At 48.0% G+C, this 12,434-nt stretch overlaps 1 protein-coding gene and 1 long non-coding RNA gene across 5 annotated transcripts in view; one reads left to right on the top strand and one right to left on the bottom strand.

The window, feature by feature from the left end:
- Positions 1–12,434, bottom strand: part of LOC139582893 (uncharacterized) — a 13,208-nt gene continuing 774 nt past the window's right edge. The window contains exons 2-3 of the long non-coding RNA XR_011676440.1: positions 3,801–3,976; positions 1–3,461 (exon numbers count right to left, since the gene is read on the bottom strand). This is a non-coding gene — a long non-coding RNA (uncharacterized lncRNA). The remainder of the gene's footprint in view (positions 3,462–3,800; positions 3,977–12,434) is intronic.
- Positions 11,809–12,434, top strand: part of LOC139582892 (multifunctional protein CAD-like) — a 23,070-nt gene continuing 22,444 nt past the window's right edge. For all 4 annotated transcript variants that reach the window (XM_071413319.1, XM_071413320.1, XM_071413322.1 and 1 more), the window contains exon 1: positions 11,809–12,249. In XM_071413319.1, the coding sequence (XP_071269420.1) occupies positions 12,168–12,249 (82 nt within the window). In that variant the 5' untranslated portion in view covers positions 11,809–12,167. The remainder of the gene's footprint in view (positions 12,250–12,434) is intronic.

Raw genomic sequence — 12,434 nt, forward strand, 5'->3', positions numbered from 1 at the left:
ACATTATTTACCATTAATTTCTATTGGGCACAAAATAATCTGAAACACAACCAAAACAAACAGCAAATGCATCCAACAAGTTTGTCGCTACTTTATGTAAATTTTAGTGCTACATTCATTTTGATTACTGCATTGTTGGGTTTGGAGCTGCCAAGAAAGTTATTTCACAGTACTTGTGCACGTGACATTAAAACTTGAAACTCAAGCTTCACGTCACTCACCAGGGCCATGATGATCTGAAGGAGACTGCCAAATCAAGGCAAAGGTAAAAATCTCTGGTTATGAAACAGATGGAGATATTTGTGATGTTCCTCTGGGTACCAGCTCAAGTGGGAGTAGAGGGGAATGAGGAGGTGGATGTGATCGCCAGGCAGGCTCTTAAACATCCTAATGTTGAGATGGAATTGTCAATCAGTAAAGCAGAAGCCAAGGGGTTAATAAGAACAGCAGTTAAAAATAAGTAGCAAGAGTTGTGTAACAGGGAGAGAAAGGGAAGACACCTGTATAAGATCCAGGAAAAGGTGGGGGCAGGAAGATCCTCAGGCCAAGAGAGAAGGGAGGAAAGTATAGTCACAAGGCTGAGACACACAAGGCTCAATAGTACATTGAAATTGGTGGGGAAACATCCAACTGGCAGCGAAACAGTTCATTCAGCCTCATTTACTGCCTTTGAAAAAAACTGGTGATATGGCTGACTTGCTTAAACAAATGTGGTTTCTGACAATTGAGATGTACAAACTATGCCATGAGGGGACAACGAGCGGATAAGAGGCAATCCGTCATTTCGAAGGACGGACTCGGTCAATACAACAATTTATTCAGCATATAAGCAAATGAAAGCTCTTACAATATTTGAAGATTACATTTCTCTAAAACAGGCTATAGGCTACATGTGCACTACCAAGTCAGAACAGTAGGCGAAAGTAGGGGAAACGGGGCCAAATTATTAGGTTGAGGCACATGGGCTACTAACAGCTTACTACACAACATACACTTAATATTACTTTCTTAGCTACCATATACATATCTCCCTGGCATATTACATCATTTATGCAGCAGCATACAAGACATTTTTGGACACACCTTGTTGTGCCTTGCACTTCACAGATCATGAGGATATCTTATTTGTCTGCCTGTTTTCAACAAACATCTTACAAGGTAAGCTTATATTTGGTCTGTGTTTGAGATACAGCTACATGGGGGGTATCAAATTATCCCTTAGGTGTGGTTTCTACCAACCTGACACCACTTACTAAAACATCTGCCCATTTCTAGTTAAGTCTATCAAACCCATTTCTTCCCTGATATTGTTCACATGTTGTGGAAGCCATCTGATGTGTTTCCAGCTCTAGTCAGCAATAATTAACTTATAGCTTGTCAATGAAAGATGACTTTCAAAATAAAAAAACGGTTATTTTGTGTGTGCTTGAGCTTGTTTATTCTGAACTATATAACTCCTATCTTCTGATCATTTCCTCAATCTCCCAGATGTCATCTTTCCAAATATACCAAGTTCTTGCATGTCAGAATCATATAATTACACATGAATAGCAGTTACTTTTGGTTATGCCTATTTAGGCGGAAATCTACATTTTGTCATTACATTTAAGAGGATATATTATCAAACGGCAAATGAACCATGAGAAAAATCACCCGCTGTGTGTAGAGACCAGCTGTCCCAGTTGCTGGCAGCTGGAATGTTGTCATTAATGCATTGTTTGAGTGGTTGACAAGATGCATTCTGGTCGGCGGCCAGTCACCACAAACCGCGGCGTGTGCAAAACTGCTTGCGTTTTGCCGCCCACCACCCTATTCCCATTGAAGTCTATGAGACCTCTTTGCCACTTACCGCGGCCTGTCTGTAAGAACCCTAAGTGTTGTTGTTTTTTTGCGACTTTTTTCCCCCAGCTGTGTAATACTGTCCTCCTGCTTATTCTGGGGTTCAGACTGAATGCAGTGGTAAACGTGCTGCTCATAATTGACAGCAGCAATATAAATTGACAAGGGTGTTGATATGTCTGCGTTTAGGCATGGCGGAATTCCTTGTTTTGAGTCTATGTGTCTCTCTCATTCTGCTGGAGTTTACCTAGTATTTCATAATAAAAATACCTTACGCATCCAGTTGTTTCTCCATTTGTAACTCACCCACCTATCAGGTATCAAGGTAAGACCCAGATGCAGACCGTGTCGAAGTAACAATGTTTATTACAGCAACAGGGGCAAAGGTACAGGACAGCAGGCTCAGGTCAGGGAGATGTCGGTAATCCAGAGGTGGGGCAAAGGTACAGGACAGCAGGCAGGCTCAGGGGTAGGCAGAGTGGTCAGGGGGTGGGTCCAGGGTCAGGACAGGCAAGGGTCAAAAACCAGCAGGACGAGAAAAGAGAGACTGGGAAAAAGCAGGAGCTGACACAAAAACGCTGGTTGACTTGACAAACTGGCAACAGACAAACAGTGTTCACAGGTATAAATACACAAGGGATAATGAGGAAGATTGGCAACACCTGGAGGGGGGTGGAGACAATCACAAAAACAGGTGAAACAGATCAGGGTGTGACACCAAAAATCACAATATGCTGTTCTACATTTTGTGCTTGTCTAATTCCTAAAATGGAAAAGCAGAAAAATCTGTGCGCTTTTGTATAGTAATATAGAATGTCCTCCACCGGAACCCAACACCGCTCCTCTGGGCCATACCCCTCCCAGTCCACCAGATACTGGAGCCAACCCCCACGACATCGGGAGTCCAGTAGGGATCTGACAGAGTATGCCGGACCTCCCTCAATGTCCAGGGGGCTGTGGAGGTGTGTCGTGGGGGACAGTATCAGCGAGGGGACCAGGAACCACTGGCCTGAGCAGGGAGACATGAACAGAGGGTGAGATACGATAGTGATTGGGTAGTTGTAACCTGTACGTCACCTCATTGACCCTTCGGAGAACCTTGAACGGCCCCACAAACCGGGGGTTCAGCTTCTTGCAGGGCAGGCGGAGTGGGATGTTCCTGGTAGTGAGCCAGACGCGGTCCCCAGGATGGAACACAGGGGTCTCACTGCCTGTTCCTTCTGACGATGGATGGAACCACTCATCTACCGCAGGGGCCGAGGTCTGGCCCAGTTTCCACGGGGCCAGGGACGGCTGGTAACCCAAAACACACTGGAAGGGGTCAACCCAGTGGAGGAGAGACGTAGGGAGTTCTGGGCGTACTCTACCCAGGGAAGGAATCGTGCCCACTTACCCTGCCGGTCCTGACAGTGACTCCTCAGGAACCTCCCCAGCTCCTGGTTCATCCTCTCCATTTGCCTGTTGGACAGAGGCTGATACCTGGAAGTGAGGCTGACCGTGACCCCGAGCTTCTCCATGAAGGCCCTCCAAACTCGTGAAGTGAATTGGGGGCCACGGTCGGAGACGATGTCCTCCGGAAGGCCATAATTCCAGAAGACCTGCTGGAAGAATGCCTCAGCAACCTGGAGAGCAGTGGGGAGACCAGGAAGAGGGATTAATCAACATGACTTGGAAAATCTATCCACTACCACCAGAATGGTGGTGAAACCATCAAGAGGTGGAAAAATCGGTTACAAAGTCAGTGGATAGATGTGACCAAGGTCACTGAGGCACGGGAAGCGGCAGGAGCTTCCCTGCTGGAACATTCCGGGGGGACTTGGTTTGAGCACATACGGAACAGAAGTTGACATACCGAGTGACATCCTGTACCAAGGTGGAACAACAGAGTATCGGCCTTGATGTTCTTAGAACCTGGGCGATAGGTCAGCGTGAAGTCGAACCTGGTGAAGAAAAGTGCCCACCTGCCTTGGCACGGTCTCCTCGCTGTCCGTATGTACTCTAGGTTCCGATGGTAGGTGAGGATGACGAATGGTTCCTTGGCGCCCTCCAGCTAATGTCTCCACTCCTCTAATGCCAACTTCACCGCCAGGAGCTCCTGATCACCGATGTCGTAATTCCTCTCTGCGGAGGACAGTTTCTTGGAGAGAGAAAAAGCATAAGGATACAATTTCAATGGGTTACCCTGTCTTTATGACAAAACTGCCCCCACGCTCACCTCCGATGCGTCTACCTCAACCACAAAAGGTAGCGTGGGACTTGAGTGTTTTAGCAAGGAGGCGGAGGTGAAAGGCCTCGTCGGCTGCTGGAGACCACACCAGAGACGGGTAGCGAGAGGGGTGGCGACGGCGCTGAAGTTCCTGATGAAGTGGTGGTAGAAGGACGCAAACCCCCAAAAAAGGGGTTTGGCCATGACCTTTCCACATCTACCTTCTTGTCTTCCATCCTCACTCCCTGCGGGCTGATCTGGTAACCCAAGAAGGATACAGCCCTGGAATTGGCACTTCTCCGCCTTGCTCGAACTTGGGTGATGTGATTTTTCAGGTTGTTCGAGAAGATCAAGATGTCATCGATGTATACAATCGCCTGCCGCCCGAGCATGTCCCTGAACAACTCGTTAACGAATGCCTGGAACACTGACGGAGCATTGGCTAAGCCAAAGGCCATAACCAAATAATCGTAGTGACCAGACATCGTGCTGAACGCCGTCTTCCACTCATCCCTCTCCCGGATGCGGATGAGATTGTAGGCACTCCGCAGGTCCCGTTTTGTGAAGAACTGGGCCCTGCGGAGCTGCTCGATGGCTGACGGCACCAACGGGAGAGGGTACCGATACTTCATGGTGATGTCATTGAGTCCTCGGTAATTGATACATGGGCGTAATCCTCCCTCCTTCTTGGCCACAAAGAAGAAACCAGCCGATGCAGGGGACGTGGATGTACGGATGAAACCTCGTTGGAGCGCCTCTTGAATGTAATCCTTATGGCCTGGGTCTCAGCCACAGACAGAGGGTAGATGTGTCTGCGCGGAGGTGTAGCACCGGAAAACAGGTCGATGGCACAGTCCCAGGGGTGATGAGGAGGAAGACAAGTAGCGCGGGTCTTGGAGAATATCTCCTTTAGGTCCTGGTATTCCTCTGGGATGTTGGGCTGAAGGGCAACATTCTGTGATTTTCATCCTCGACCATGAGATTGATTGTAGGGTTATGGCGTTGGATCCAAGGGAGGCCGAGGATGATTTTGTGAACTGGTGCACTTGAAGAAGGAGATGCTCTCCTGGTGATTGTACTCCACGGTGAGGGTGAGTGATGTGTGTGATGGTCCCAGATCTTAATGGCCGACAGTCGAGACCTTGAACCGTATAAGGACAGGAGAGCAGGTAGATAGATGGTAATGTTGAGGGAGGGCCGGAATCCACTTAAGCTGTAGACACAGGGCATGAGGGACAGTCAGCCAGAGTGATGGACACCAAAAAGAGTCTAGCATGAAGAGCTGAATCTGGAATGCTCACTCCTGATCCAGGGGATGAAACATCACATGACCGTCCCACTCCTCTAGTGGATCCCGGATTCTGACGTACCGGACACCGCTGGAGCTTATGCCCTCCTTGCCCACAGTACAGACATAGCCCCAGCTGTATCCGTCTGCGTCGTTCTGCCGCGGACAGGCGTGTGACCCCTACCTCCATGGGTTCAGGCTCTGATCCCGAGTACTCGCCGAAGGAGGGAGAGAAGCCATGAGAATGCTGACGCTCCCGGAGAAGGTTATCCGGGCGGATGGCCATCGCAATGAGTGCGTCCAGGGTCAGGTTGTTGTCCCGACAGGCCAGTTCCCTCTGGACCTCCTCGCGCAGACCTCTTCGAATTAGCGTGCAAAGCGCGGGATCATTTCATCCACTGGAAGCTGCTACTGTTCGGAAGGTGAGCGCACACTCAGCAGCCGTCTTATTCCCCTGCTGTAGCTGAAGCAGACGCTGACCCCCCTCTCTGCCTTCCGCGGGATGATCGAAAATGCATTTAAACAGAGCCATGAACCCCTCATAAGAATCTAGCTCCTCCTCTCCTCTCGCTCCTCTCGACAGCTGTAGCCCATTCCAATGCCCGCCAGGTCAGTAGAGAAATAACCTGTTCTCCCCAATTAAGGTGGCACCAAACAAGAGTTTGGTGGCACCTTAATTGGGGAGAACGATCGTGGTAATGGCTGGAGCAGAATAGGTGGAATGGTATCAAATACATCAAACATGGTTTCTATGTGTTTTATGCCATTCGCTCCGTTCCAGCCATTACTATGAGCCGTTCGCCCCCCCCAGCAGCCTCCACTGCTGCACTGTAGGCGGCAACATTCGAACAATCCCCTTGTTTGAATTGGTCTTAAAATCTTCTTCTTCTGTGAATTTTATATGGGGGTTGGCGACCAACTTTAAGCTGCATTACCACTACCAACTGGACTGGAGTGTGGACCAAAGACAGTGAAGGTCTAAATCCTACCCAATAATCTTGTTTCCCTAAGAAAACCAAATAATAAATTAAATACTACATCCCCTAAAGATTTCCCCAGCAGTTCACTTAATCCTGGCTCTTAAACCCTGTTACTCCTCAAATCTAATAACACTCGGTTCCTTTCCCTCACATATTTCTGGCACTGAAATAGAGTGGCTCCCGAGTGACGTAGCACTCTAAGGCACTGCATCTCAGTGCTAGAGGCATCGATACAGACCCTGGTTTGATCTCAGGCTCTATCACAACTGGCCGTGATCGGGCGTCCCATAGGGCGGCGCACAATTGGCCCAGCGTCTGTTACGGAGTCTAGTTGATAGGTAATCGACTAGTTGGACTGTTCCCCAGACTCCACGCGTAGGGACTTGTACAATGCTTAACAAGGCTATTGAACTTAACATTGGTGTCTGTCTTTATTCCTTAATCCGACATATCATACAGAAACATGGTGTCAGAAGTGGCTCGGAAAACACACGTTTGTTATTTTTGTAGCTAAGTACAGTATAGGCGCAGTTACGTTCCATATGCGAACACAAGCCGTTTCCTACTCAACACACTGATCAACTCGTTGTTAGCTGGCTAGCTAGCATCACTACCTACTTCCATGACTGAAGGCAAAGAAATCTCCTATTCCATTGCTATGGCAGCGAACATTCCGCCACCAAATCACATGGTTCTCACAGGGGACTGGAATACTAATTGGGACAACTTCAGGGATGAATTCGAGGACTATGCGCTGGCGACCGGTCTACATGAGAAACCCAACGAGGTACAAGCGGCAACTCTGAGGAGTTTAATGGGCAGTGAATGCAGGCATATCTACCGGCACAATCTCACTCTCACGGCACGACAACAGTGTGATGCAAAGGCTATATTGGATGCATTGGAGAATTACTTCAAACCCGCCAGAAACGTCATTTACGAGCGGTTCGTTTTCGGAAGCTGCAAACAGGAAGAGGGTGAGTCAGTACACAAATTTGTAACCCGTTTGAGAGAGAAATCCGCCACTTGTGAATACGGGGGATTGAAAGATGAACTGATTCGTGACAAAATAGTACTGGGAATTGCAAATGAGAATACGCGCCGGCGTCTACTGAGAGAGAGAGGCTTAACATTAGTAACTGCCATCGAAATGTGCCGCACTGCTGAAGTCACTGACATGAGAATGAGAGCAATGGAAACGGAAACCCCACGCTCTGACGTTGATACTGTTCACGCTGTTGCTAGGCAGACATTCAGACAAAACCAATCGAGGCAGAGTAATTCACCACGAACGGTGAACACAGAGAGCCCCGTAGCATGTAAATACTGTGGGAATACACACACACGTGGCAAAGAGCACTGCCCTGCCTACGGAAAACCATGCAGAGCTTGTGGAACTAATAATCACTTTGCAAAAGTGTGTCTCAAAAGCAAAAGAAGGGTGAGTGAGGGCAAGATTCACTGTGTTGATGATGTTACTCAATGTTCAGAGCTGAACAGTGAAAGTGACATTTACATGCATGAATCCATTGGGGCTGTACACTCAAGAGGGAAGAAATGGTTTGTGACACTACGATTACACAACAAGCAACAACAATGTCAACTGGATTCGGGTGCTACATGCAACGTAATGAGCTACAAAGACAAAATCAATCTGGCACCTGACACACATCTATTGCCCAGCGATACTAGACTAAAGCTGTACTCAGGAGAACTAATGAGCTCTATGGGCACCTTTGAGACCGAATGTGTTATTCGGGGACGCAAACACAAGCTGGAGTTTGAGATTGTGAAAACCAGTCAAAATCCTCTCCTCTCAGGCTCTACATGCGAACGCCTGGGACTGATGCAGTTCACTGTACCAAATGACCTGCACGTTGTGGATCATGTCCAGCATGGACCCCTGTCCAAAGAACAACTACTCAGCAGATATGACGATGTATTCAACATGCCCGTTGAATCAGTGCCTGGGGAGGTACACTTTGAAGTGGATGAGAGCATTACTCCAGTCCAGTGTGCTCCTCGCAATGTGCCCATTGCAATGAAAGTGGCTGTGAAGGCCCAGCTGGACAAGTATGAGGCCGATGGCCACATGACATCTGTGACTGAACCAACTGACTGGATCAGCAATATGGTCATAGTGAAAAAAACAGAGAAGCTGAGGGTCTGCATCGACCCAAAGCATCTGAACCAAGCACTGAAACGATCCCACTACATCATGCCGACACTAGAGGATGTCCTCTATAAGCTTCCCAAGGCCAGGATTTTCACCTTGGTGGATGCCCGAGATGCATTCCTTCAATGCAAGCTGGACGAAGAAAGCAGCTTCATGACTACCTTCTGGACCCCCTGGGGTCGGAAACGCTGGCTCTAGCTCCCGTTTGGTGTCTCAGTGGCGCCTGAGGTATACCAACGCAAGCAGCACCAGTTACTGGCTGGGCTCAAGGGCATTGAACCCATCGCCGATGATATCCTGATCGTAGGCTGTGGTGAAACAGACGAAGAAGCAGAACGCGACCACGATGTGAAGCTCCTGGCACTGATGGAGCGCTGCCGATCAGTTAAGCTTCGTCTTGGCCTGAAGAAGCTGCAGTTCAAGGTGAAAGACGTCCACTTCCATGGCCACATTCTCTCGGCAAAAGGCCTGAAGCCGGACCCAGACAAGGTCCAAGCGATCCTCGACATGCCAAACCCGTCGGATGCAAAAGGAGTACAGCGTCTCATCGGCTTTGCAAACTATCTTGCAAAGTTCATGCCACACCTATCAGCAGTCTGTGAGCCTCTGCGCCGGTTGCTGGACAAAGACACACCATGGCACTGGCTACCCAAGCACGAGGCCGCAGTGCAGGAGATGAAATCTCTGGCTTCATCCATGCCAGTGTTGCGCTACTACGACGTCACGAAGCCTGTCACAATCCAGAGCGACTCTAGCCAAAGGGGACTTGGATGCTGCCTTATGCAGGAAGGCCAGCCCGTTGCGTTTGCCTCGAGAGCGCTCACCCCCACCGAACAAAACTATGCACAAATTGAGAAAGAGTGCCTCAGCATCGTCTTCTCCTGCCAGCGATTCCATCACTACTTATATGGTCGAGAGCTGGTCACCGCTGAAACTGACCACAAACCACTCATTGCCATATTCAGTAAACCTCTCCTCAACGCGCCCAAGAGGCTTCAAAGTATGCTCCTGACTCTGCAAAACTACAGCCTGAAGGTCATTTACAAGCCAGGACCTGAGATGTACATCAGCGACACACTGAGCAGGGCAACAGCACAATGTACAGGTAGAGGCACTGCCTATCAGCGGCAGGCCATCTGTTCGCTACAGCAGGAACAACAAGATGTTCAACAGATCAATCAGGCAGACTACTTAAACGTCACAGATCACCGCCTAGCCCAGATCAGGCAACATACTGACAAGGACGAACACCTACAGTCACTGAAGTCCATGGCTCTCGCAGGTTGGCCATATCTGAAAGAGGAGACACCTTTCACAGTGAGAGAATACTGGACCTTTCGAGATGAGATCAGTGTGCAAAATGGCGTCTTGTTCAGAGGTCAGAAGGTCATTATTCCCAAATCACTACGTCCAGAGATGCTTACCCGCATACACTCCAGTCACGTTGGAGGTGACGCATGCTACCGTCAGGCTCGTGAAACATTATACTGGCCAAACATGCAAGCAGAAATTAAAGACTTTGTCAGCAACTGTACCACATGCAACGAGTACGCTCATGAACAGCAAAAGGAAACCATGATGTCACACGAACTGCCCACAAGGGCCTGGCAAATCATCAGCATGGACTTGTTCAGCCACAGACAAAAGGACTATCTTCTCCTCGTTGATCATTACTCTGACTTTTGGGAAATTGAACTGCTCCCTGACTTGTCTGCAGAGACGGTCATAAAGCGCTGCAAGGCGCAGTTTGCAAGGCAAGGTCAGCCTGACAAGGTAATCACGGACAATGGCCCACAATTCACTGCACAGTTCAAGCGTTTCGCCTCAGAATGGGAGTTTGACCACGTGACCTCCTCTCCAAGACACCCAAAAGCAAATGGCAAGGCAGAATCAGCTGTCAAGATTGCAAAAAACCTGTTAAGCAGGGCCTTGCGCGACAGCAACGACCCATGGAAAGCGATCTTACAGTGGAGGAACACACCCACCGAAAACATGGACAGCAGCCCAGCACAACGCCTTCTGTCCAGACGTCTGAAGACTACTATCCCCGTAGCTAACAAGCTACTTGAGCCCTGCGTCATGGTTGGCGTCACGGACAAACTGCGTCACAGAAAGCAGCTCGCTAAGTGCTTCTACGACCGGACTGCTCGAGACCTACCAGAGCTGGAGGTGGGTGAAACTATAAGGATGAAACCGCTGCCGGGAGACCACACAGGACTTTGGAGGCTGGGCACATGCCTACAGAGAGTTGCACCACGTTCTTACCTGGTGGATGTTGGTGGCTCCCTCTATCGTCGCAATCGGGTGGATCTGCGCGTAGCAGAGCAGACAAACCAGAACATGCCATACACTCACCTAGATGAGCTGGATCACAGTCCAGGCCTAAGGGTAAGGGGTGCAGAATTGAGACATGAGCCAACTGAAGGTGAAGCTTCTACCCCACCAAACTCTCCAGCTCGTGGCCCTAATCCTACCCCTGTCAGAGCCAATACTTACTCACGGGTGGGTCGGCTGTGCAAGCCACCGGACAGGCTTACTCTGTAAGCAAGAGACTTAACTTGTTGTCTGTTAATTAAAAAAATATTAAAAAATGTAAAAAAATATTAAAAAAGGAAGATGACAGCTGAAGTAAAAAGAAAATGTCATGCTTTTCAATTGTTATGACTTGACTGTTAAGAACTCAATGTTATGCCGTTATGTTTGCACTTTCTATTGAAAAGGATGATGTTACGGAGTCTAGTTGATAGGTAATCGACTAGTTGGACTGTTCCCCAGACTCCACGCGTAGGGACTTGTACAATGCTTAACAAGGCTATTGAACTTAACATTGGTGTCTGTCTTTATTCCTTAATCCGACATATCATACAGAAACAGCGTCGTCCGGTTAGGGGAGGTTTGGCCGGGTAGGCCGTCATTGTAAATAATAATTTGTTCTGAACTGACTTACCTAGTTAAATAAATAAAAATAACATGTTCCACTGTCTCCATCTCCCCCTGACAATGATCACACCTCCCAGTCGATATTTCTCCACCAATTTAAATGTATTATTGAACCTCTTGTGTCCACGTCTTTCCCTTTCTCACTTCGCCTATGGATATTGCTGCCGCCACCTTTTCCTGAATCTTATACAGGTGTCTTCTCTTTCTCTCTATGGTTCTAAAATCCCCTATGGGAAAAATGAATGATGTGAATACAATGAAAACATTTATTACTGTTGCAATAAAATAAATGAATATATCAATTAAAAATGAATGATGAAATAACGATTGGAACAATTTCCTTGTTTGACCGCTAGGGTTTATGGGTATTATGACGTTTTCACTGTGGGGTTCTATGTAAACACGGTGAGGTCGCTGAAAAGTTCCACACTGTTAGTGCTGCATGCGGACCTAGCGCACAGTTTTCGGCATACAACATTTCTTCATGTCGTTTTTGACGCTTTATTTTGTTTGCAAATAAACCAACACAATAATTTGTCTTCCTTTTAACTTAGCCATTTTTCAAGCAAGATTTTCGCTCGTGCATCCTCATTAGCATCTGGCCAGCGTGTGTTGCACGTGGGCAAGCATTGCGGAACTGAAGCATCGATCAGACAAAAAGCTGTTTGCTTCCCATAATCGAATCGAAGACTGCGTTAAATCTGTACAATTACAGTATTGACAATTTTATTTAAAAAAATGGCAACCCTGATTTTAGAAGATGGGACCACGTTCAAGGGCCGCCTTTTCGGGGCAAATGCGTCAGTGTCTGGTGAAGTTGGTAAGTCGTATTTTATGAGGAGAAAGCTAGTTAGCTCATCGCATTGCAACATCTGTCTAATGTAGTTATGTTATAATTTATACAGGTATTCTAATGGGTAACGTTAACTACCTATATGTTACCCACAAAGTCAAATTGTATAGCTAAACGCAGCTCTATTCACCCAAAACTCTTGCCGGTGTGTG

This window comes from Salvelinus alpinus, chromosome 8 (assembly GCF_045679555.1).
Source record: "Salvelinus alpinus chromosome 8, SLU_Salpinus.1, whole genome shotgun sequence".
NCBI lineage: Eukaryota > Metazoa > Chordata > Actinopteri > Salmoniformes > Salmonidae > Salvelinus > Salvelinus alpinus.